The 26,865-nt window shown below is 45.7% G+C and overlaps 1 protein-coding gene across 2 annotated transcripts in view; it reads left to right on the forward strand.

Moving 5' to 3' along the window:
• Positions 1-9,714: 9,714 nt before the first annotated feature.
• syne1a (spectrin repeat containing, nuclear envelope 1a) overlaps positions 9,715-26,865 on the forward strand; it is a 104,783-nt gene continuing 87,632 nt past the window's right edge. The window contains exons 1-17 of one of the 2 annotated variants that reach the window (XM_084700846.1): positions 9,715-9,805; positions 12,157-12,218; positions 16,486-16,581; positions 17,465-17,548; positions 19,205-19,225; positions 19,485-19,577; positions 19,835-20,016; positions 20,199-20,395; positions 20,964-21,076; positions 21,501-21,539; positions 23,127-23,234; positions 24,114-24,251; positions 24,376-24,540; positions 24,644-24,756; positions 24,967-25,135; positions 25,290-25,386; positions 26,362-26,567. In XM_084700846.1, coding sequence (XP_084556972.1) covers positions 9,721-9,805; positions 12,157-12,218; positions 16,486-16,581; positions 17,465-17,548; positions 19,205-19,225; positions 19,485-19,577; positions 19,835-20,016; positions 20,199-20,395; positions 20,964-21,076; positions 21,501-21,539; positions 23,127-23,234; positions 24,114-24,251; positions 24,376-24,540; positions 24,644-24,756; positions 24,967-25,135; positions 25,290-25,386; positions 26,362-26,567 — 1,968 coding nt within the window. In that variant the 5' untranslated portion in view covers positions 9,715-9,720. The remainder of the gene's footprint in view (positions 9,806-12,156; positions 12,219-16,485; positions 16,582-17,464; positions 17,549-19,204; positions 19,226-19,484; positions 19,578-19,834; positions 20,017-20,198; positions 20,396-20,963; positions 21,077-21,500; positions 21,540-23,126; positions 23,235-24,113; positions 24,252-24,375; positions 24,541-24,643; positions 24,757-24,966; positions 25,136-25,289; positions 25,387-26,361; positions 26,568-26,865) is intronic. The other variant, XM_084700845.1, reaches the window with a different exon arrangement.

Raw genomic sequence — 26,865 nt, forward strand, 5'->3', positions numbered from 1 at the left:
GAAACTTTGGTGAATGCTATTGTACATAATGGAATAATTTATTCAGAGCTAGTAATAGAAATAAGTCATTCTTCAATTTGAAAAGAAAATATTTCTGCCTGTAAGGCTATTTTGTTCTGAAGAATCTTATGGCCCCTGTAAGGCATGGAAGGTCAAGTTTCAAGTTCAAGTTTATCTTCCTTCTATCTTAAAAAGGTCCTTGCATGTTTTCTGGGAGATCTAATTTAGTCCTTGCGAAAGTGATGTAATTCAATCAAAGCCCAAGGATGTAACCAAACAGCGTGAACCACAAAGTCACACAAGAGAACATTGTTCACTTAAGGCAAATCACATGTAACACATTAAATGTAATGCAGCTTCCATCAAAGCATGACTTGTTCTTTATCTCCCCCTGGAGAAGATGGCTGTGTCTTTCTGACACTAGTAAGCAAAACCTTTATCTGCCTAACGCCAGCAGGCAGTAGGGCTTTATTGTGAGTGCAATTTGTCGTGCAAGGCCTTGGCAGATAAGGAGCCCTTGTTGCTGTATAGTCCTCCTATGTGGTTGGAGGAAGGTGCATTGTTGAGATACATGTTGTCAACATCCTTGAATTTTAAGTCACCCTTATCACATGCAAAATATTGAGGTGGACCTTCAAGAAGATGCTTAGCAGCATGAAGTCACTTATCAGCAGAGCATGCAAAATAAAACGTCCTGCCTAGATATACTATATGAAAATATCTTTGCAGTTGCATATGTTGCAAAAGTGTACCATTGTAAATCAAATGCCCCCATGTGCATTGATTCTAACAATCAAATATATGTTAGTAAAAACACAGGGTATCCCAACAGATCTTATGTTTCACTAATTATTCTGCAAATTCCTCCCACTGTCCCATAAAAAAAAAAACAATAAAAGTTTTTCTATAATCAGCGCTCATCAATACCTCAAAATGTTTACTCATAATATTCCCTTCAGGCTTAATTTAGTTGTCAGTAAAAAACTGTTCAACAAAACAACATCTATACAAACACAAACTTTTGCCCCAGTTTTGGGTCTGTGTTTTTTCTTTGCTCTCTTCTTCTTGTATGCTACCTTGTGCACACAGTGTTGCAGGGAAAAACAGCAATTAGTGACACCATATGGCAGGGAACGGTGAAGCTTCTTTGAACGCCTCCCAGACTGAACTCTCCCATATGCCATGGAATTTGGGCATTTTGTTGTCGCTCATTAACAAGGAAACGGTTTTATGTAAATAGATCACCTGTTTTATTTTTTGGATCGCTTTAGTGGGTGGAAAAAGCACAGAAGCAGTGTGTTGGCATAAGTTTAGCTTTTAGAAAGAGGTTCTTAAGCCTCTTGTGATGATGTCTCATAGTGTGTGTGTGTGTGTGTTTTCTTGGGCTGCAGGTGTAGTGGTGTAGTTAATTGACTCTGGTTAGACTTTTGTTTCTTTTTGTCATTTAAGAGTTTCCACCCTGGCTTGACCTGGATGTCTGGGTATTTGTGTCCAGAGCACATGGCTGTTTCAGAGGGTGTTTTCTGTCCATGAACATTATGGAATGTGGTCCCCCTTTTTTTACGAGCTTCCTCTGCATTTGTAGTCATGATGGACAAGGAGGAAAGGAAGGAGAGGGTGGGGGGAAGAGAAGGGAGGGTAGCCTACATGAGAACATCTGGAAGACATCAACATGTCTTTGGCTACCGAAGAAATGTAGCACAGATGATCACATGGAGAAATCCAAACGTGTGAGAAAAAGGAAGTCATGTATTACACCTCATGGAGAGAGATTGAAAACAGATATGTGGGATAAGTCTCCCAGTGGCTCCTGGGATTGGCGCAATTCCACAAGTTGGCACAGTGCCACGGTAACATGTGGTTGCCAGGGGCGACGTGGTGGTTCTGCCAGCACGGAAATGGGCTGAGGCAGACGGTCACCTTGAGCCGGTCCAACCTCCTCTGTGATTCTGACACCACCATTCATCGACTCTGGCTCTGGTTACACATACACACACATACACACATACACCATACACACACAGGAGGAGCTAAAAATAGCTGTGATGCCTCTTTTTTCATTGCACCGTTGGGAGTCAGTGGTTTTGGTAGCCCAGTTAGCTCTAAACTGAATAACAGACACTGAGCAGGCTGTCGTGTAAACCCCAAGTCCATTAGCGAGTAATCATTATTCTAGACCCAGATATAAGGTGTGGGTGGATGTGTGTGTGTGTGTGAACATTGGGCGGTGTGTGGCACCTTGTCCTACTAAAGACGCACTACATCCCAGACTGTGTTTATGACCCGTCGCCACAGCAACAGTCACATGACAATCAGCATGGGTCTGTTTGCCCTGCGGGTCTGCCTCTCTCTGGTTCTGCTTCTGTGTCACACCAATATGTCTGATTAAATGTGTGCGTGTGTGAGAGAGAGCCTGTGTGTGTGTGTGTCTGTGTGACTGTGTGGGTGCTTTCTATCTTATATTATCTTCTAGATTATAATCTCTATTCACCTGCCATTTAGAGAATGTTTGAGTGACACCTCATAGGATTGGGGCTCCTGGCAGTCCGTCCCAAACAAAGCAGTAGGCACTGCAGTCTGCCGCCCTTTTTAATGAAGTTCTTGTGCAGCTGTCAATCAAACTGTGTCATTCTGTGATGTTAACACCCTCTGGAAGGTCAGCTGGGTCTCTCTGGTTCAGGTACAAATACAATGAAGCAATTTACATTCTGTGACTAGTTCACATGAAGTTAGATTGCACTGTCATAAAGGCATTAATTGTTTTATGTAGATTAATTTTCATGTACAGTAGATTTTCATTTCAAGGTAGTTTACGCACAGAAAATGCATCAAGTGTAGAAGTTTTGTATTGGCAGAACAAAAAATAAGCCTTGGTCTGATGGAAGTAAACAGTTTCTTAACATTAATCCAATGTGCTGAATCATTGTTATTTGACACCATGGGTTAAATTAGAGGAGTTTATATTTATTAACAGCACAAAGGAATTCCAAGAGAGACTTGTTAGAAAATTAGTGGTTTCAAGTATTACTATTATCATATCAAATCAAATATTGTAAGAGAGAGAGAAAGAGAGAGATAAAAAAGCCAGACCTCATGCCAAGGCTGATGAGGGGGAATACAAAGAGTAAAGAAGAGAAGCAGAGAAGAAAAGAGAGAACGATCGCTCCCCCTTTCTACCCAACCATCAACTGTCAGAAACAACAGATTAGACAACATAGAAGAAAACATGGATTTCATGGTTATTTGGAACACTCTATTCAGAGGGACAGGAGTATTGTGTGAATCCAAAATCAGGTTGAAAACAATTGTGCCCTCTCTTTCATCTCACATCAGACTTTTCATCTCATATAAGTAACCTCTATGGTTGAGCCAATAATACTTTCTGTCCAACAAGAAAATCTGATACAGATTTTGATTGACAGACAAGGCAAAGGGCTTCACAGATAAACCCTGACACGCATTCAACGACAGTGAAAGAGCTCTTCTACCCCTACCACTTTTCAACATTTCTTCCTCTCTTATCTTTCTCACACAGACTGCGCTGCTTCTTTCTCCATCTGTTTTCATCTCAAGTGATTGGTAGATGAAGAGGATGTCATTTGATTGGCTGCTATGTATCATGTTTGGCATTTGGAGGTGTAAGTTGAAGGTCAAAAGGTCTTGGAATGACCTTAGAGGTTAAGGTACTGAAGAACATCACGGGTTACGAGATGTGACTCAATATCATCCCCAAGCTGTGCTTGAGGCCATACTGGCATCTGATCACTTCTTTGAAATGTCCTTGAATATCCTCTATTTAAGACTTTGACATAAGAATTCGACAAGATTGTCTGTCTTTGAAGTTTTCCCAGAATGTTACCCAGAATGCAAGATCATTACTTTGTCATCTTTCATCCTTTGTGGTGTTTAAGCTGTGTTAGAAAGCATTGTATTTCAATCCTGAGTCATGAATGCTTCTACAGTACGTGAGTTATGTTCCTGTGTTGTGCTGTATGTTCATAGTGGTGGTCTGTGCTTGAGTAACAGAAGCTTATTTGTGTGGTGGGGAGTGTGTGTGTGTGGGGGAGGGGGAGGGGGGAGTGTATGTTTGTGTACGTATGTGCTGGTACCTGGATCCAAGGGCTCTCTTTTCACCTCCAGGCTTTCCTTCCAGACACAAACTCAGCCTACCACCACTCAGCCTACCACCACTCAGCCTACCACCACTCAGCCTACCACCACTCAGCCTACCACCTGACCCAACAAACCCTGTCCTGTCCCCACCAACTGTAGCCCGGCTGTTCTGTTACAAAACACAAGAACCATTCAGGAAACATTAGGTACAGTAGTGGCCTCAAGGTCTATCAATGTTGACTGATAGATTCAGAAAAAAAGAAGAACAAAGTGTTAAATATAACACTAAAATGTGTACTAGGTTGTTATTGTTGAACTACTTGCGGTTTCAGTCTTGGTAAAATAGTAGATGATGGATGGGACAGCTGCATTATGCTGATATAGACAACCCTTTTGGTGTGCAGTTGAGTGCTTTTTTTGTGTCTGTCTTTAGTATTTGGGGTCATATGAGTCAGTGTATTGTGCCATGCACTAGAGAGATGGACAGGAGATGGTTTACTGGATTGACTGCTCGGATTTATTTAGACGCCAATCCTTTTACTTTCCTCCGGCCTGCAAAGTGTGGCTGGCCAGCTGAAACTGGATAAGGAGCTTAGACTGTCTGACCCACTCCTGCAATATCCCCCCCCATACACACACACAGAAACACACACCACAGCTCAAACATGTTTTAATTTTGGCCAAATGTAAGCTCCCTAATGCCCTCAGTGTCAACGTGAGTGTTATCAATAGCCTATGCCTGCTGGACTGTCCACAAAAGAGTTCTCTGGAAGAAATGAATCAATTCCATTGATCACACAGATGTTATTTTTTTCCAAGCTTGGCTTGATCCTATGTTGATTAAATCATTATGGGGCCCCGAATAATCAGAGAAATATCCTTCACCAGCCCAGGTGTCGTTTCCGAAGCTAATTTGCAATACTACAGCAAACGGCAGTTGCCAGAAAATATATCAAAGTGATATTTCAAAGCACAGGCCCACTTCTCCCCCCCCCCCAACTTGTATGTGTACTGACTGAGTTAGCTAAATCATTCAGCTGATTCTCCTTTTCCCCCCTTTCATGTGAAGCTCTTGAATGTGTAAAAGACCCAACTGCAGGTGTGGGACTGTGGCGAATTACCGGCTATCAGCAGCCTAGTGGTTTGAACACAAAGGTGATATTTTGACATCTTTGTCAGCGGCACACTCCTCTGTCTGAACATCTGCCGTTGGAGAGGAGGGTTGTGCTGGGTGTGAGGGGGGGAAGTGGGTGTTTTTGGTAATCATTCTGACTTGTTCCCCTCTCTTCCTCTCTGTAAGTGTGGTGTCATTATTAGTGAAATGCAATTAGCCATGCTAATGGACTGGCGTTTGGAGTTCCTCCTTACTACTCCATGGTATAAAGTGTGTTCCAAAATTAAATGGGATGGGTGGGTGTTGGAGGGAGAGGGGTGAAGAGGGGGTGAATAAAATGAACATGTGTGAGTGTGTGTGTGTGCGCGTGTTTGTGTGACGTTGGAGTGGGCTTTGTAAGAGGGGCTGTTCAAAGGGTGTTGCTGTAAAGTGGCGAGGCGGATGCGGAGTGAAGAGGTTGATGGAGGGGTGTTGGAGGGGTTAAGGATGGAGTTCAGGAAGTGTGGTTTGAAGATGTATGTGTGTGTGTGTGTGTGTGTGCCTACTGGGAAAGAAAAAGCCATTAAAGCGAGTTAAACGGGTTGTGTACGTTGAGATAACCAGACATATCTGGCCCTCTCTTCCTCTGCTTTAACAGGCATGGTACATTAGCGAGATATAAATAATACCCTCGTAGGCGATGCATCGTTGCTATAGCAATCCCCCCCCCCCCCCCAAATCTTTTTTTATAAAAAAATAATGGGTAAAGCAGACAGACTTCCAGTAGCAGGTCTGTGTGGTTGCTTAGCTTCCTAGTCTTCAAGTCATGGCTCCTGTCTGTATCTGGCCGGTAATCACGGCTGATTAATGAGGACGATCGTTCACAGATGAAGTCAGGGATCAGAGATGCTCAAATGGAGACTTGCAAGGCCTTCTGGGAAATCACAAGGTAAAAGCAGCCCCTATCCTCTCGCCATTTATCGTTCCTAATACTTTTCTGTCGTTGTCTTTGTCGGGTTCTCTCCTTCCCTTCCCTTTTTCTATTCCTCACTCTCTCCTTTCCTCTAACATGTCTCTCAGTAGCAGGTGACTGCATGGCTGTATTGATTATGCCTTTGGCAAAAGAAAAGACTGTATTGACAAATTAACACCATCCCCTTGAGCTGGATTCCTATCATTGCTTATATAATGTGTTTCAAGTAAATTCCACAATAACAGTATTGTGGTACTACCCTACCTATCCATGAGGTGGCGCTGTGTCCCTTTCCTCTCAGTGAGAGTGAAGGAAAGCGTTTGGCCATTCAGACAACAAGCCCAAATATCCTCTGGGTGAATAGATTACAACAAGAGCCAACGCAGCTCTCTAAGGAGGCCATTTGTTTTTCCTTTCATGGTTGGAAGAACGATTCACCCCCCCGGTCTCCCACTCCTCCAGGCTGCCTCCCCCTTGTAGACTCGCACCTGTGTGAGCGCTGGGGCCCTGACCCCAGAAACAACCTCCTCAACCAGAGACGTGTCTGCAGGTTTGGCTCTGTCAGGGGGAGGGGCGGGGGGGGGCTCCACCAGGGAATCAGAGCAGCTCAAATGTAGTCTGGTCTTCCGGCCCCACCAACCGGCCTTCTTCTTCTTTTCTGCTTCCAGTCCTGGACTAATCTGGAACTCTCCAGGGCTTTATACTGAGTCTGTCTAGCCTCAAGGATTGTGCTTGGTGTATCCCACAAGGGCACGTGTTGTTGTTTTGCAGTTTGTGTGTTTGTGTGTATGTGTGTGAGTGTTACTTTTCTAGAAGAGTAATAAGCCCTATAAATATCTCAAGTTTTGTGTATGGCTTACTGTTGTTGTTTTTTTCTAAACTGTTTGCCCCCTTGAGACAATTAAAACAGTTTGTCATCTGCTCCAGGACACAGAGTATGTTAACAGTCAAAATGTTCCACAGAACAAGGGCATTAACACATACATTCTGGCAGAACCATTCTTAACGATGGCACCAAATGAGGCTCATGCTGTAATGTGGATTCCAACGAGACAAACCTAATTGGTTTTGTAATCACAAATGTTCAAAACAAAAGGCAAATTAACTCAAATGAACTGAGCAGGTCTAAGCACAAACTGTTTCAAACTGTGTTGTTTAGTCTCCTGCGGCTGTTCAGCACCATGGACAGCTCATGTGTCAGCCTACCTCAGCACTACCTGCCAAACGGGGGAGTGCATTTGCTTCATGCTTATGTTTCAAGTTTTGTTAACCGTTACCAGCAGCTAACAGATAGCATGGGATAAAGAGTACTTCCTGGACAAGGTCAACGTTGCTCTGTGGCAGAGATCAGCAGGCCTGCAGAGGATGGGCATTGTAAAAAGCTGGGCAGGTTCGATGAGTTCACCAGTCAATACTGTCTAATTCATTACAGACGTCCTCAATAGCACTCTGGTCAGACGTTATGTAAGCACAGGGAGGGATCAATTTGGGTCACCCTGTTCATATTTAAAACAAATGTCTAATAGAAGTTTTAAACGTGTTTCACAAACATCTTGCTGCTAGATTTGCCGCAAGTAATTGACCTGCAGGGATGATATTTTAATGAGTTGAATTTTATTAAATCAGTGACAATCATGTGGATTCATACAGTGTGCAATAGTTGATGTGAGTGGTTGGAGTGTGGTAGACTCTGCAGGTATGAAGAGTGTAAGCTTGTGGCTTTGAGATGCAAAAGTAAAGGCAATGTATATGTAAATTCAGAAAACCTGACATGGTAAAGAAATATCACCTCTCCATACAATCTCAAACACAGACACAGGCAGACAGGCACACACATACACACACATTCACCCTCTCTCTCTCTGTCTCTCTCTCTCTCTCTCTCTCTCTCTCTCTCTCTCTCTCTCTCTCTCTGTTTCGCTCAGATGTATCTTGCCATTGAGTGCAGCTGTAACGTCCAATCTCTAGACTGTTCCTAGGAGGGCTATCAGTAGTGGGTTATTATCTGGAGACTGATAGCAGATGACGGCTGTCATTGGTTATTGATGACCTTCATAATTAAAATCCCTTTTGGGAAACTGGGAGAACAAAAGAGAAATTCACAGTAATGATGAATGGTTCACATCTCATTTTTTAGGCTGATAGGACAAATCTGCATTCAGAATTACTTTCCAGGAACCATCCTCGATAATTACGTTTTCTGGTCCAGGCCAAGCAAATCAGAATGTGTGTGTGTGTGAGAGAGCGAGAGAAAGAGATAGAGAGTGGTACTTGTAGTTTCGAACCTTTAGCAAAGCGAAGGACTAAAACTGTGTATTTTGTCCGTCCATTGTTTCTTTCCATTCCTCACTCTCTTCTGTACTCCTGTAGGGAAAAGCAAGTGGTCAGTATGGATGGGGGGAGAGAAGCAGCTTCTGGGGAGAGTGCAGGTGGAGACTAGACAGGAGCTGAGGCACAGGCTCAGCCTCCGCTTGTCTGCTCCCCTGCAGACGACGATGGAAGCACTGCATCACTCTGAGCCCCGTAGTCTGTAGGAGGGAGGGAGGGAGAGTTGGACAGAGAGGGAAGGAGAGGGAGAGAGAGGGAGAGAGAGAGAGGGGGAGGAAGAGATTCAGACTGCGAGGCATGCAAGACCAGGACAGAAGAGAATGAGAGGGATGGGTAAAGAGAAAAGGGGTAACCTAACCAAGTTGCCGGACAGAGAAACAGAAAGATGAGAAGGGGAGGGAGAGCGACACGCAGCGTAAGAATGTCGCTCGCAGCTCACAGGGAATTCCTGCACGTTTATGTGCCCCTGACGTTGTCGGCCGGTGTTTCAGAGCATGACTGTGGGAGCCCTGGGACAGAGCTTTGCCGCTCTCTCTCTCTCTCTCTCTCTCTCACTCTCTCTCTCTCCCCCCCCCAACCTGCTAAACCCCCCTGTCTCACTGCCCCCCCCACACCTCACCAAATACAGCAAGGGCTCTGGTGACATCACCCATTCCCACCCACTCTGATTGGCTGTCCATTGGAGGGAAATGGATTGTTCCTGCAGCCAACTAAGAGCGAGAGTGAGGGAGAGAGAGAGAGGGAGCAAGAGAGAGAGAGAGAGAAGCGGGGAGGGAGTGAGAAAGATTGATGCTGAGAGAAGCCGGCACTGCGCTGCACTCACACACACATTGGCTTGCATTCTAACACAGGCACACACACGCACACACTCAAGCTGCTTAGGAGGCAGGAAAAACACAGACATGCAAAACTAATACTCAGCGAACAGCACATTTGGACGACTGACGGACCACAGAGGACACCGGGACTAGGAGGAAGAGGACATCCTCAAACCAGCAGAGAGCAACAGTTCTGGTGTTGCCAACCTGCCACCCAAGCTCCTGGAAGAAAAAAAAGGGGAGGGAGCTCTGAAGAGACACTTCCCCAGGCGGGGGAGGAAGCAGCAAGGGCAGGAGGAAGGGCGAGTGTCCTCTCTCCCGGAAGCCGCTTGTGGATGTCCTCTCCGCACACCTATGAGGGCAGGGGGGGCTCTGGGCACCGAGTGGGGTACAGGATGGCACGCCGAACGGGGGGGGATGCCTCCCCCAATAAGAACACATCTCTAAACCTGGTCACTGGGTTCTTTCACTACCTGCGTGGTAAGTGGGGCACAATCTGTGTGTGTGTCGTGTGTGTGTCTAAGTGTGTTGGTGCAGTGAGTACGTGGGAGCAGTCGTCCCGCTCGTTTAGCCTCGCAGACAGGACAGTACTGTTTGGGGATCAGACTGTGTTACGTGAGGACGACCGAGAGGGGAACGGGTGTAGCATGTCTGTGTGCGCGCGTCTGTAAAGGGGGCGTTTCCCCTCAGCCACAGGGGCATGTGGAGGTCGCTCTGACTCTGTGGCAGTTCAGACAGACTGAACACCAGCACTTTGACTGTGCCATGCAGCTGCCTGTCTGTCTACCAGCAGCTGCCTGTCTGTGTCCTATAACTATCCATCTGGCTATCTGTTTACCAGTCTGTTTGTCTATATCTAACTATTTGTCTGTTCGTCTACCGGCATTGGTTTGTCTGATTGTGCGTATTTCTGTGTCTTTATTTCTCCCTACAAGCTTTGTCTTTCTGTCTATCCATACATTTGCCTTCTTGTCAGACTGTTGGTTCTTTTCTTGTAATTGACCATCTGTCTGTCTCCCAGCCTGTGCTTGTCTGTCTGTCTGCCTTGTTGTCTGACTGTCATGTGACAGTCACTTAGCAGATGCAGTTCAACACTAGAGGCCAGAGGACAAACGCGTTTGTCATGGTCCTTTACTAAGGTCGCTGTCACCACAGGGGCCAGGCAGGGGAAGAGAGAGGCTGGGTATCACATTAATGATACAGGCTATCTATGGCACAAGGGGTAATCATGTGTGTTAAAATGGTGCTGTGAAGCTTGGTTGCTGAGAAAGGCTATTTCCTTTGTGGAAATATACTGCATGTGTGTGTGTGTGCGCGCTGGAAGTATGTATTTCTGTGCTGTAAGTGTATGTGCCTGAGTACCGCTCAAAGTCATCTCGTCCCTGAGAGGAGGCTGGAACCACAGACACACACACCCAGTACATACACACACACACACACACACGGGCACAGACACACACAGGCACACACACACAGGCACATACACACACACACACAGGCAGACCCCCACCGATTCCCACACAGAATCCACACTATTCTCAGATGCAGACTGAATCTTCCCCATTTTCCTTCTCATCAATATTAGATCCTTTTCAGACCTGATCAAACGATTCAATCATAAAAGCGAGACCTGCTCAGTGGCACATGTGAGTGTGCGTGAATATAGGACTGCATTATGCATGGACACTCCCCCCACCCCCCCCCTTCCTCCTCTGTCCTTACCCAACACACATCTGCCCTGCACCGATCGGTGACACACTAACCGACTTGTGCGCAATCAATCAGTCAGTGTGTTTCATTAAGGCAGGGTGAAGCTCTGTGGCAGGCGTCCTCTTAGCCCGATAACACGCTTATCTCAAGGATATTGCTCTGTGCATAAGCCAGGGGGGGGGGGGGAAGGGAAAACCTCGTCATAACATGATGTGTGTGTGTGTGTTTGATGTGTGTGTGTTGAGGGAGAGAAAGAAAGTGTTTGCGTGGTGGGATGTGTTTTGTCGATGGGGGGGGGGGTGGTCCTCCATGGCTGTGTGGAACATGTGTTTACCTTTGTGACAGTGCACTACTGACTAAGTGTGTTTGTGCGCGGCTGCCTGGCACCACTGGGATGGATACAGGGACATGGGGACTGGTGTGTGGGCCTTTAACATGATGTGCAACTCAAGTCTTGTCTAGGGAAGGTCTCTTGCTTTGCAAATCGCCAAGTATCTCCTTCTCCTTTCTTTGTTAGGGACCATAGAATAATGAACTCCTTTCTTCATTTACGTTGAGTGGTTTTTCTAAAGGACATCGTCAGGAAACATCAGTGGTATTGATTGGACCTCCAGCTACAGATGTATATCACTGTGACCATAACAAGAGGTGCCCTTCAACCCCGAGTACATAAATATGTTTACAGTGGTGCTTCTACATTACCTGTGAATCCAGACAACAACTGAGGTTGCCAGGACAGTTGGTAGGAGCTTGTCGAATACAGAAACAAAACCCGAGGAACACACATTATTATTAAGAATTCTTAATATCATCATGACCTCGTTCTATCATTGAAAGGGCATCCGTGAAGTGGCGGACATGGACTTTGGAGTCAATGTGGGCATGATAACAGTTGGGGGGAAATGGCATCTAAATGTCAGATCACTTCTCCTTGCATGACTAGAGAATGGAGAGCAATGAAACTATTTAGACACATTAGACATGGTTCAAGTGGACACTAACAAGGTTAACCGATAAAGCTCAATCCACTTTCCAGAACAAGAAGAAATTCAATTCAAAGAACAGGATGTATTTGTGTAACATGGACCTGATCCCCCGTTGTTTTGATGTTGGATTTTCAGATGAGCAAGAAGCGGTACAGAAACGAACCTTCACTAAATGGATCAATTCCCACTTGGCCAAGGTAAGGCTGTCGTTTGCTGCCAGTATTGTGTTGCATCAACAAACCATATTCTACCTTAAGTGCCTGGATTGAAATACACCCCATCCACCATGGTCCCTCCACCCAAACACCTCCTGCACTGCCCCATTCTCCTCCCCTTCCCCCTCTTTCTTTCTCTTTCCCTTCCTCTCCTCTTCAGGCATCTTGCACCATCCGCTTTCCAGTCAACTGTTCCCCATGCCAACACATGCTGCTGAGGAATTAGTGGGTCATAAGACTGTGTGCCCGCCAAGACAACACACACACACACTCACACAAGTACATTCACAGCCACAGGCACGTACACCTTCACATACTTTCATCTAACCCATGTTAGACTACTGTAGCCTGAAATCAACAGCCTGTAGCCAGGCTTTCTTCTACCTTTCCAAAAAGATAATAATTGCTTCAACGTTCTGAAAGAAAATCATGCTACCCTTACTTCAAGCTATAGGCTCTGCTTCATATTTATATTAATTGAGTTTTATATCTCTTTATATATGGCCCACAGATTGAGGCTTTAACAGCTTACCTCATTTGTCTTAGAAAATGAATTTCGATTGTTCTTGATAAGAGCTTTTGCCTTTGGGTAAGGACTACCCTTACTTGTCTCTCTATTGTCTGTAACCTAAACAATTACAGCCGTCACAGCTATGAAACGGCTCGTCATGTGAGTATAATTATGATATTTTACCGTATTAGGCACCTCAATTTAACCCATTAGAGCCTGAAGTGTGAGTCGTGAGCGAGTGGACAAGGCAACCGCGACACCACGTCTTGCAATTAAGTGTTATTTAAATCCAAGCCGCCCCACTCAAGGTTTCCATTTCAATTTGATGAGTAACGGCTGCCGCGGCCTGACTTGATCCGAGGAGACGCGGAGCAGAAAATTCATTTGGAGGAGGCAGTCTGTGGCGAATAAACCTTGACATGATATTAAACGTTTACGTATCAGGACTTCTCCAGCAGATAATTACTACCCGTCTAATAATATTCAATGACGTTTAAGGTAAACACTTTATCCTGTATTTGTTAAGATTTGTGTGATCGAGATTTAGTGCTTTTCCATGCGCTTCCATCCGCAAACATGGAAGGATGAACTGGTGACTTTTTTGCAATTTCACTTGATGCGTCAAAATCGCCAGTAGGCGTAGGCCAACTCAGGAGACTGGAGTTGTGAAAGAGTATATTCACTTACAATTGTAAGTTAATTAGTCCAGGTAGTTTAACAATGGCCTACCTCTTTCAAACATATACATTTTTCCTCCTTGTCTAGGAAGTAATTTAACTCCTGCTCTAATTGCTCTCAACAACCAAACAATAATTAGTACTTACCTTTTTCAGATTCTTGTTGATTCAATCTCCATCCCCAATTAAATCTCTCCCCTTTCAACATTTCAATCCCAAAACATGACATTACCATAGCAACGATGATAAATCTATATTTGTCTTGGTATATTGCTGTGTCAGGTCGGTGAACGGTTTGTGATTAGAACAGGTCACAAGTCAAAACAGCAGGTGCAAAGAACCGTGTAGTCTAATATTGAGCTCGTTGACGGGCGTGATGAATAGGCATGTACAGTACTTTGTGCTATAATTGACAGCAGTTTTCCTGCAATTTCCCACAGAAAACGGCACAAAGAAAACCACGTTTTTCAGCTTTGTCTGGTTCCCTATGACCTCTTCTTGAAGTCAGTTGGTGGGAGTCTGGGAGAGCCAGAGATAGAAAGAGAGAAGTATGAAGGGCCTCAGCTGAGATAGTGGGTTTTGTTTAGCTCTCAGAGGAAAGAACGTGCCCTTGGCAATGTGGATGATTAGCAGTCATCGGTATCTCAGGTCTTTAATTCAGGGCCTAGGGGTATGTGATTAATCGTAAGCACAGCTAGGTGAGATAAGGCTGGTGTATAGGCTACCCTTTACACCCATCCCCTAGTCCTTCCTACTCCTCTCCCCTTCCCCCTCTCATCCACAGGTATAACAAAAGAATACCTCATCAGTCTCAGCAAAAGTAGTCTTTGTGTGAAGGGTACAGTACAATCCACGCCCCTCAGCTTTTCAAGCACTTTTACATTTGACTCTGGTTGTTGAAGGAGCGGAGAAGGGAGTGGGCGACGAGCATGGGTGTATGTGAGAGAGAACCGGAGATATCGTAAAGGATTCTCATTTTCCATTTGGACAAATCCTCTCTGAGAAGGTTAGGGCTTAATTATGAGCAGGCCAGTGTGAGGGGTGGCTCATCATCATTTCACAGCCACGCAGCCTCAGCCCCAGTAATGAGCAGACAAGTGTTCACAGAGATTACTGCTCCAGGAAGTAAAGCTCCACTGACCATTGTAAACATTCCTCCTCCGTTCCTCTCTGTACGGTTGCCATTCACACATACTCACATACTCTCCTCTCTCTCTCTCTCTCTCTCTCTCTCTCTCTCTCTCTCTCTCTCTCTCTCTCTCTCTCTCTCTCTCTCTCTCTCTCTCTCTCTCTCTCTCTCTCTCTCTCTCTCTCTCTCTCTCACACACACACACACTCTCTTTCTGTCTCTCTCACCATCTCTCACCCTGATTTTTTTCTCTTTGCCATCCATCACTCATTCTTCTATGCAATGCAGCATGGCATTCTTAGGATTCTTCTCTTCTCACTATTTCTGTCGTCCCAACACATGTATTGTATACCAGTATTCCTCTTTGTCTGTCCTCTACTCTCATTTTCCTCCAGTGAGCTTCACTCAGTTTTTTCTTGCTCTCACGTCTTTTCCATCCTCTAACAGTATTTTACACTCTCCTCCATTTATATATGTGTCCATCCTACCATCTTGTGAGGGGGGGATCTTTGAGTGTTTTCAGATATGCCAGGCGAGTCTTTTACTCACTTGAGACCACAGACAAGCACACTCGCAGAAGCCGCAAAGCTCTCAATCAATTAAAGTCACAGACATTCACATGTAATTAGTTTGTTAAGCTCTTGATTTTTTTTTCCAGACTCTTGTGACTGAGTTGAGAAAATGGATATTACTTTTATTTGTAATTAGTCCACACTCTCATTAGCCAGATGATTATTATGAACTAATAGGTACATTTAACTTCAATTAGCTTGTGGTATAATTCATCCTTCTGTAAGAGCCTATGTTAAGTGTTTTTCTGTCAGTCATGAAAAGCGGCACAAATGCAGTATTCTGCGTATTAAAATATTCAAAGCCATGACAGTGTATTAGAGAAGTGGTATTTGCTAATTAATTTGGAGATGGGTTTATGTGATGTAGGCAGGGGACCTTGTCTGGTGTGTGGGGCAAGGCCCAATCATCCATCTTCTATCACTGCCACTTTTATTCTTTCTCATGTCCTTAAATGGCTGAGTCGTCTCTCTATATTTTTCAATTTCCTGTCCCTTACATCTACAACACTACAACTCTGTCGTCCACCCCCTCTCCATCCTCTCTCTCTCTCTCTCTCTCTCTCTCTCTCTCTCTCTCTCTCTCTCTCTCTCTCTCTCTCTCTCTGTCTGTCTCTGTCTCTGTCTCTGTCTCTGTCTCTGTCTCTGTCTCTGTCTCTCTCTCCATCTCTGTCTTCCCTCTATCTCACTTTTCTCTCTGGCTGTCTGTCTCTTTTTTATGTATTTCTCTGTCTTCTCCCCCCCGCCCTCCATTAATCTCCCTGTGAATGGCTCATTCCATCTGAATGCTTTCCTCTCTAAACCTCCTCAGCCCCACCATGTGACTGCGCTTTAAGTAAAAATCCTTGATGTGGCGTCGGGGTGGGGAGAATGTAGAGATGTGGATTTCTGCAGTGAGGAAGGCTTGGGCAGGTCAGGACAAGAGACTGGCTCAGTTTCAAGTCATCAGCACATTTCTGGATTTAGGGACGCGTTTTACAGACAAGCCTCTCCGATTTGATTCCAGCTGTCCATCAAAAGTGTTCCGCCAAGCTCTTCAGAAATATAGGCTAATATCTATCTACATTTCGTGAATGAAAATCTGTAAAATGCCCAGCTTAAAGGAACTGAATGTGTGAAATGATAATTCACCGCTTAAAGTAATGTTGCAAGAAGCGTTGCTGCTAAACCTCTAGGCCTATAAGATGTACTGTACATATAATACCGGTACTTCAAGATTGGTTGAGGATAAATCTCAGATATTTGGATTCAGGCTTAGGTTGGATCTATGTGTACACAACAGTTACATAAACAGCCACGTTTTGAAACTGTTGACTGTGTTGACTTATGGCTGTTGTGTGTGTGTGTGTGTGTGTCCCCACAGCATGTTCCTCCCCTGGTGGTGACAGACCTGTTTGAGGACATCAAGGATGGGGTGATGTTACTGGCTCTCCTGGAGGTCCTCTCTGGACAGAAACTGGTGAGTACTGGACTTGTCTTGTCTGGACTCATGTCAGGCATTAACGCTTGTAAACCAGTCTGGTCCCGGCCAGACTGTGTCTAGTCTGGCCTGTACCAGTCTACCAGTTTGTTATCTTACTGTTTTATGTGTCAACCACATTCCAAGACCTCAAGACCTCCTGGTATGCAGGATTATGTTCCAACAACCAACCTTCACTTGATCACGTTGAGTTTAAATGACACTAAGCCCCTTGGTTAAATAATAGAGACATTGAATACAATGAATTGGGTTGGCAAAACTCATGTTTCTGTAAAGGAGGTACTCGATTATAAAGTGGGCCAGAAAATTGTCAGAGATAGATGGAAATACTTATTGATCAGTCTTTATTAGGATGTTTGATTTGAACTTAACTGATGGGATGAACAGGAATAGGTCACACACACTTACCCACAAATGCGCGCACACACACACCCCTGCACACAAACACGCACCCCCACTCACACACACACACAGACACACACTGTAATCCCACCAGGCCAGTATAGCCTCAGGTTGTTGTCTGTCTATGTCATATTGATCTCCTTGCTGATGGGCAAACATTCACTTTGATTCTATCTCTGTGTCTTTATCTCTCTCTTTCTGTTTCTCTGTTCCCAATTTATCTCGACTTTTCTTTCTCAAATTCATTCCTCCCTGCCTTTCCTCCCTTTCCGTTCGCTTTCACACTGTTGTTTAATCACTTTGTTAAATTATTCTGTCTCCGTTCTCTTTCTCTGTCCCTTTTGCCCCCTCCCTTTCTCTCCCATCCCCCTTCCTTTCTCCCCTCCCCCTACCTTTCTCCCCTTCCCCCTCTTCTTCCCTCCCCCTCTCTTCTCCTCTCCCCCTCTCTTCTTCCCTCTAGCCATGTGAGCAGGGCAAGAAGCTAAGGAGGATCCACTGGGTCTCCAACATCGGCACGGCCCTCAAGTTCCTGGAGGGCAGAAAGGTAACAGTTCTCCCTCTCCCCCTCTTTTCTGCTCTCCTTCTTTTTCCTTTTTTCCCCCTCCCCCCCCCCCCCCCACTCCCTGGACACCAGGCTCAGGTGCTGGCCTTCGGGGTCGAAACACAGAATCTTGACCCCAAGTTGATCTTTTCTCGCAAGCGTCTTTCTCCACTACTCTTCAGTCTCCTCCCCTTTTCACCAGATCTTCCACTCGCACTGTCGCTCTCTCTCTCTTTCACCCCTCTCTCGTGCCTCGTTCCACCCTCACGTCTGACATCATCCCCCTTCTCCTTTCTCAAGTTTTCTCCTCTTCTCCCGCATCGTCTATTGTTCTGTACTTCTGTTCACCACCACCTCCTCCCTCTCTCCTCAAACGGAGAAACGACGGTATGTTCACAGAACAGGATATTGGTGCAGCCTCCCTCCCTCCCTCCCTCCCTCCCTCCCTCCCTCCCTCCCTCCCTCCCTCCCTCCCTCCCTCCCTCCCTCCCTCCCTCCCTCCCTCCCTCCCTCCCTCCCTCCCTCCCTCCCTCCCTCCCTCCCTCCCTCCCTCCCTCCCTCCCTCCCTCCCTCCCTCCCTCCCTCCCTCCTCATCTGTATAAGACGTCTGGTGCCGCCACCCAGCATCAGGTCCTTGGATATACATAAATAAAGCTCGAGGCGGAGAGTCTCATGGGACAGTGATGCCACTTCCTCAAGAGTGACAAGGGTTCAACTGTAAATCCTACCCTGGTAATCTGTCGTCTGCAATGGCGACGGGGAGATTGGGCGTCCCTGCCGTGCTCCTCGTAGGGGAGCGTGTGTGTGTGTGTGTGTGTGTGTGTGTGTGTGTGTGTCTGCTTGTATACTTCTGAGTGTGTCTGTGTGAGTGTTAGTCAGACTGTCAGTGTAAATCTTTTGTGATGGTAGGTCTAGACATTATTCCAATGTATTTTTAGCCTTACTACGCCTGCCATATTTCTCAGCTCATATCTCAGACATCAGTTGCCACTGGCAACATTTCTTATTCCCTGTTGCTTTTCTAATGTCTCCTCTTATCAGATAGATTGGGTCATCCTTCATCACTACAAGTCATTACCTTTTCATTTTAGTCTCACATGATGTAGGATCTGACCTGGTCATGTCTGTCCTCTGTGATGGGTGGCTGTGATTATACCCCCTGTGTGTTCTTAAATGGAACTATCAATGGCACAAGCCCTTTCCTCCCCAAGCCCTCCCCAATCCTCCCTCCATTCAGCTCTCTTGACCGAGTTATTTAATCTTGACCTGCTGTGTTACACTACTCAGACTGGGAACTCAATGATGTACCCCCTGCGTTATTCAATATGGTGTCCAGGATCACATCTACACATAGGCCCTCTCTATCTATCCATCCACCCTCTCTCTCTTTCTCTCTCCTCTCTCTACTCCACCCACACTCTAGTTCTTTCTCCTTCTTGCTCTCCTTCTCTCTCTGCTGGGTTTAATCCCTGCTGCCTGGATAAAGGTGATATATCTCTCATCTCAGCCAGCCATCCAGGCTATCTCACCAGAAAGAGTCCTTATCACCTGCCCTTTCAGTCAATGAGCCACCTCCCCTTCAATAACCCCATAAAGACTACACTACCACCTCTAACTGCTCTCCCTCTCTCTCCCTCTCCCTCTGGTCTGTCTCTCCAGTCTGCATGCAGGGGATCTCCTGTGAGTACCGGAGCTCTTACCATTTTCCATTAATTGTCTGAATGTTCTACATTTTGATATAAAAGGTTGATAGTTGTACGGTTTATCTGGATCTAGTTCTCCTCGTATCACATATTCTTTGTGTCCTTTACAGTCTAAATCACCAAAATTGCACAGACTTGTACAAGAAAAGTGCATTGTAGTGATAGCAGCTTGATTTGAATATGATATAAGATATTTTCTTACATGTTTTGTGTTTTTCCTACATGTTTTGCCCCAGATAAAGCTAGTCAACATTAACTCCACTGACATTGTGGATGGAAGACCTTCCATAGTGCTGGGGTTGATGTGGACAATCATCCTTTATTTCCAGGTAATGTCTGTTTCGTTTGTTTTCATTGGAATTTAGATTATCTGTAGAGAGATTATAATAATTGTAATTAGCATATTATCAATTAGCTTAATTGTTTTATTTACAGACAGCTTATGCAGCTTAAAAACATTTTAAGTAAAAGAAAGATTCATCTGTTTTTTGTTTGTACTTCTTAAGGCTAGGTTCTGTAGGCTTCTGTAGAGTTCTTTACAGCAATATATCATTGCTGCCTTTTCTCCACCCCCTTCCACTGACAGATCGAAGAGCTGACCAGTAGCTTACCAGCTCTTCTGGCTCTGTCAAGCAGCACCTCCTCATTGGACAGTTCCACCAGCAGCACTGACACCACCAGCCCACCCATCAAAAGGAAGTCCCTTCCTCCTGTGCAGGGCGGGGCCAGGAAGGCACTGCTCAGATGGGTCCAGCAGACTGCCACTAAGTATGATTGACAGGAATAATGTCGATAATGTCATCTGCTAATTGCAGTGAGAAGCTACACACGAGTGGATTGGCCTACTTGTCATGATGATGCTAAGCTAGACTTTTCAATGTGGAAACTTTGTTTTATCTGTCTCATCATTGGAGAGTTTGGCACATTGTTTTTGCTCTCTACCATGCTAGGCATCTGGGCATTGAGGTGAGGGACTTTGGCCAGAGCTGGCGCACTGGCGTAGCATTCTTTGCGGTTCTCCTCGCTCTACGACCCAACCTTGTTGACATAGAGTGCGTGCGGAAAAGGACCAATCGGGAGAATCTGCAGGAAGCCTTCTCACTGGCTGAAACAGAGCTGGGTATCCCACAGCTTCTTGACCCAGAAGGTAATTCACACACTCTCTCACCTGTTTCTAATGAATGGGTCGTTATCAGGCTTCTGTAGAGCCTGATGATAGGCCATTCAGTTGAATCAAGTGTGTTGGAAGAGGGAAATGCATTAAACATGTTGGGTCCCCAGGATCAGGGTTGACAAACACTGATTTAGGTTGATACTGCATTAATAGAGCCAGAAACACAACATCCCACCTTAAAATGTTCCATTATAAGCAAACAGGTCTTTCAATATCGCAGGGGGCTACAATTCTGTCCCGTTTACTTATCAGAGAATTCCCTACAGAGTGCAGCGTCGACACAGCAGCATCTGTGCCCCTTCACGCCTGCCCTCACAATGAGCTTTGCCTGATGCAGTTTGACACCAGAGTAATTAAGGGCAATTAGGCTAAAGGAGTCAACCGCTTCGGAGCATCCTCAGTCAGAGCAGTTTCCTGGTTGCAGTTTAGTTAATTTTTTTTCTGTCTGAAGACTGCTCTTTATCAATGAGTATAGTACATCTAATATCTCTGTGTTTTCCGTCTTGACCGCCATCCCTCTGTGTTCTCCCTCCGCCCTCAGACGTAGATGTGGACCAACCAGACGAGAAGTCCATCATGACCTACGTTGCTCAGTTCCTCAAGCACCACCCTCAGCGCCGACACAGCGATTCTGAGGGACAGCTGGAGGAAGAGGTAACACACCTCCCTTCCTCCTCCTCACTCCTTCCTTCAACCTTTTTTTTTTCTTCTTTTTTCTCAGATTATCTCATAGTACCACCTGTAGGCCTACATGTGTTTGTACTTTGCGTTGTTTTCAACCATTCCAGATATCTTTTTCTCAAATCCACAGGCTAGAGATTGCTGTGTCTTTCAATCCCCTGAAACTCTCTCTTTCTATCTCTTTTTTAAACTCTCTCTTTCTCATAATTCAGCCTTTCGCTACTAACATGTCCCTGTTTCTTACTCGTTGGTGATGTGGTGTGTTGCCAGTTGTTCACTTTCTCTTTGCACGCTTATCTTTCTCTCTTCCTCTCTTTCCCTCCCTCCCTTTCTCTTTGTGGTGTGGTTGCTTGGTGACTGCATCCCTATGGTTGTTGGGGCTGCCTCTAATCTACAGTGTGGTCTCGCTCCTCGAGATATTGAGGAAATGTTGGAGGTACGTTTAGATCCTACAGAGACCTGTCTAAAATCTGCCAAGGTTCTCCATCAAACCTTCAGGAAGAACTTTTTAGGATTTGTCCCAAACTGTAGTACAATATTAATTAAGAATTCCCACCAATCTAAGTACCTTATGCAGTACTTCAATAAAGACAGCGCTTCATGCTATTTCAGATCATTAGGGATAAGCTATTGTTACATCTGTGTCGGTCTGTAAAACATTCATGTTATAGTAGCATCACCAGGATGCATCGCAAGTGGTGAAATAAATCAACAATGTTTGATGTGGTATAAGGAAGTCATTTCTTTCTACCACCTCTGTTAATCTTACCTGAGGGGAATCCCAGCAGGAGCATTTCCCAGTCATAATAAGAAAAGGAAGTTCTGTATTACAGCCTGTATTATATGCTGTGCGATATTAACATTATATTAGCATTAGCACTGAGGCTGTCGGTGCCATTACCATGACAATGAGGGCCCCTGGCAATGTGCTCTACGCTCAACTATGCAGGTCTGATGAAAAACCTAAGAACAGAGTTGGGGTATTTTAAGGTGAAGGGGGTTGCAGCTCTGACTTTATAACGCAATAACCACACCCTTGTTTCTTGTGATTTTTTCTTGTGATGTCCTTACCCAGATTTAGACCTTTGTATAATAATAATAATTATTATTTGTATTATTTCCTGCATCTGTGGCATTGTTCAAACCCCCTTTTTGATCACTGTCAAATGTAATGCCTTTCATGTTTATTTTATGTTCAAATTTTGTTCACTGAATCGTCATGTACAAACATATTGATTTTATTAATTTATAAAGATTTTGGAATGATTGGATAGCAGGAGGAAATAGAGCGACTAACCTAGCCACCATGTAAAGTGATTTGTAGGGTGCTCCAGACTGGAACACTGCTATTGAGAGAGCAGAAGGCTTCCCTCAGCAGGGCATCTCATTCTGAATGAACAGAAACGAGTCTCAGAATGGGCTGGCCAACTGAAGTTGAATGTACTGAAACATTTTCTTAATGGCTTTCAAATTAAATGGACTGTTTAACCACCTTTTAAATAGGATTTATCGTCGTAGGTATTCCTAATCCAATGAAATGGTGCTTGTGTCTCAGACAGGATTTGGGCTGAGCTGAGTGTATCTGATAGCCATGAAATTAGCTACTGCTATAAAACATGGCTAATAACAGCATGTGTTGCCTCTCTCTCTGCCTCCCTCATTAATGTATTTTTTTCCTGTCATCTCCCTTCATCTTGAATCCTCTATTGCATTTTCTTTCTGTCTTCTTCCCCCATATTTTTCAATCGGAATGTGTTGATCCATGCTGCCCTGCACTCATCCGTCCTCCTTTGTTCTTTACCACTTCATTTGCCCTTCCAAACTTTATTCCTTCCTGCTGTTCTCCTTTCTTTCTTTCAACTCTGCCTCCATTTCTGCCTTTGGACAAAATCTCTGTCCTCTCTTCATCCTCCCATCCCCTAAATTCCCTCTCTCCCTCCCTCCCTCCCCACTCTCCTCCCCTCTCTCCATTTCTTCCTCTCGGTCTCCCTCCCTCCCTCCCTGGCTGGCGCGGCCCACCCAGAGAGAGCAGCGTCAGAGCCTGCGGGAGCTGAAGACCTGGCTGGAGCAGCTGGAGAGAGAGGCAGCACAGGCTCAGGAGGACCAGGGCAATCTCACTCAGCAGTACCAGGTTAGTGTGTGTGTGTGTCCATCTGGGTGTCCACATGCAGCTAAGCACACACAAACAGCTCCATAGAAGACCAACGTACACACACACTCAAACACGCCCCCCCCCCCGCACACACACACACATGCACACAAAGTCTGTCTGGGCACACACTCTCCGGGCACAGACGCTCCTATTATCACCGTAATCAGTGGTATTACACAGCGGGGATCACAATGCTGCTGCCGCATTTCCACCCAATCTGGCTCAGCTTCTCAGCCCCAGGATACGATACATATTCAACAGCATGTGGGAGATCCCCTTTTCCTTCGCCCATTATACGGGAAAGTAGGAAAATATTGAGGCAGTGTAAGGAAGAGGCATGAAAGACAATTATCGACAGCTTTTGAGAGGTTCCATGAATGTATGAGATATTCTGTCCTGTGCGTACTGGAACTGTCAGGCACGTCTTTCGGAGTGGGATGTGCATGAAATTGATGTCCTACAATATTAACAAGTTTTGCTTCTTTCATCTTCTGGAAGACTGACCCCAGTTCTAAAGTTACTCCGAGTCATTTCTTTGTTGTTCCTCTCTCTCTCTCTCTCTCTCTCTCTCGCTCTCTCTCTCTCTCTCTCTCTCTCTCGCTCTCTCGCTCTCTCTCTCTCGCTCGCTCGTTGTCTCTGTCTCGCTCGTTCTCTCTCTCTCTCTCTCTCTCTCTCGCTCTCTCTCTCTCTCTCTCTCTCTCTCTCTCTCTCTCTCTCTCTCTCTCTCTCTCTCTCGTTGTCTCTCTCTCTCTCTCTCGTTGTCTCTCCCTCCCTCTGTTTCTTTCTTTTTTTCTCTCTCTGTCTTTCACTGTTGTTCTCTCACCATCTCTTTCTTTCTCTCTCCCCCCACTCTCCTAGTTGTTCAAGAGTCTGCGTGTCCAGTTGGAGATGAGGAGGAAGAAGACAGAGACAGCTCTCCAGTCCACCCAGAAGGAGGGCATGCTGACCATGGACCAGGCCCTGGTCAAGCAGGCCTGGGACAGGGTGTCCAACAGGGTGAGGGGGACAAACTGCTTCTGCTTTGATTTCACTCATATGTAGACTGGGACTAATTCTGAGACCAAGACGTTGTTTGCATATGAGCCCTATTAAACATGTTGATGATCTTCTCCCCCCCCAGTTCCTGGACTGGCACCTGCAGCTGGACCGGGCGCTCCCCGCCCCCCTGAGTGTGGTGGGATCCTGGCTCCACCAGGCTGAGGGGGCGCTACGGCAGGAAGTCCCTGTTCAGCAGGCACATGATGAGACGGCTAACACCGTGCACAAGACCCTGCAGCAGCACAAGGTAGGCAGGACACAGTGTGTGTGTGTGTTGGAAGGAAATGGCAGCGGAGATCAAGCGTTGTGTACGTGATTCTGATGGTCTGATTATTTGCGTGTGTGTGTAGGATGTTCTGAAGGGGCTGGAGGGTCACCAGCAGGTGTTCCAGAAGATCCACAAAGACAGGTGTGTCAGCGGGGTCCCTGTTCCCCCAGAGCAGCTCCAGGACATGGCTGAGAGGTGTGTGTGGCTCACCCTCTCATCCCTCCACCAGTCAGAACTCCCATCCTGACTCCACACACACACACACACACACACACACCTCCCTTTTCACTCAAAACTACTGACCAAGCATTTCCGAGACTTTACCTTGTCAGTTCACAGTTCTATATTTGAGCATGTTAGCAAAGCATGTGAACAAAGTAGGAGTTTTCTTCTGTCGTCATTTAGAATGAATTTCGTATCGACGTCTTCAAACATCCACCTGGCCAAGATGGAGTACCTGGAGAGCCAGCAGCACATGCAGGCCTTCCTGGCGCTGGCCGAGTCTAAGCTCAAGTCCTGGATCATCAAATATGGACGTCGGGAATCCGTGGAGCTGATGCTCCAGAACTACCTTGTGAGTTTACAGAACTAGAATACTCCAAAGGCACGTCTAGCTTCCCAGAATTAGATTTTGGTTTGAAATGGGGTCAACAGAGATTGTAGAGATGGATTGTCATTGTGAAAGTGAACTGTTTACAAGCAGTTTGTTTCTTCTTTCTCTCGCTCAGTCTTTTATTGAAGGGCAGCAGTTCTTTGAGAAGTATGAGACTCTGTTCCAGACTCTGAAATGCAGTGCTGAACTCTATGTCAAGGCGGATTGCACAGGTAAGGCTCCACAATCATTTTTAGATTTCAAATTGAAGATTTCTTTTTTTTCTTCCCCATTTACACCAACTGTGTTTGAATTTGATTGACAATTTGGAGACATTTCCTCTTCTCACACGTCTAGTACTTTCTCCATACTTTCTTAATGTTGAAATGACTGAATCATTCTTCTCACCGTATATACCACCTTACACCATTCTCTTCTCAACGACTCACTCAATAACCAATCAACCTCTCCCCTCCTCCAGAATCTTTTCTCTTTATCAGTGTTGCTGGTGGAGACCTCTCTCTCCAGGCTATGTCTAAATGAGGTTCTTCCATGCTCTTCTCTCAGTGGGGAATCAACCCCATTAAAGCTACTGGTGCCCCACTTCTGCAGTCTCTGGACGCTAGCTAGCAGCGTGCTAGCTTGTTGATTCAGTCTCGGGGCTGCAGTGCTTGAGGGTATACAGGAGAAATAAAGAGACAGGGGGAGAGAGAGAGACTAGTAGGGAGTTTCATAAGATGTGAATGTTGATTGGTTGGATGCTGAAAAAGGACTGCATGAGCCCAGCTGGTGGCCTGTGTCCTGAGCTCTGATTGGTCAGTCTTGTCTGTCTGAAGGCTACACTTAGATGATTATAGAATGATTTGAAGAGCCGAAATAGGAGAAGAGATTCGATGGGTAATTTCCCGCAATTTTGGAAGTGATTGCACAAGTTATTGATGTGCAGTTTAAATGTGGGTGTCCTTTTTGGACGGGGTTGTCAGTCCTGCATCGACCATGCAAATCCCAGTTCTGCTGTGACACATTCAGTGGAGATCCATTTGTGCTCTATGAATCAAGTTATACAATCAAACACATATGTATGTAAATGTATTTGAGTGGGTGTATCTATTTCTGTGTATATCCTAGCCACATTGTGCATGTGTGAGTGTGTGTATGTATTTGTGTATATGTTCTCAACTCATTGTGTGTGTGTGTGTGTGTCATAGTGGACGAGGGGGAGACTGGGGTGCGGAGGTTCATGCGGGAGGTTGTGACCCAGTGGAGGAGCCTGTCTGTGGAGGTGCGCAGTGTGCGGAGCATGCTGGAGGAGGTGCTGTGTAACTGGGAGAGGTACAGCACCACCGTGGCCTCGCTGCAGGCCTGGCTGGAGGACGGCGAAGCAGCCCTCAGCCACCCGGAGAACACCAAGCGAGTACGCCACGTTGATCACTACTGAGTGCATGGGGAAGGGAGCGAGTACGCCACGTTGATCACTACTGAGTGCATGGGGAAGGGAGCGAGTACGCCACGTTGATCACTACTGAGTGCATGGGGAAGGGAGCGAGTCCGCCACGTTGATCACTACTGAGAGCATGGGGAAGGGAGCGAGTACGCCACGTTGATCACTACTGAGTGCATGGGGAAGGGAGCGAGTACGCCACGTTGATCACTACTGAGTGCATGGGGAAGGGAGCGAGTACGTCACGTTGATCACTACTGAGTGCATGGAG

This window comes from Hypomesus nipponensis, chromosome 6 (assembly GCF_054491055.1).
Source record: "Hypomesus nipponensis isolate SF chromosome 6, ASM5449105v1, whole genome shotgun sequence".
Lineage (NCBI taxonomy): Eukaryota > Metazoa > Chordata > Actinopteri > Osmeriformes > Osmeridae > Hypomesus > Hypomesus nipponensis.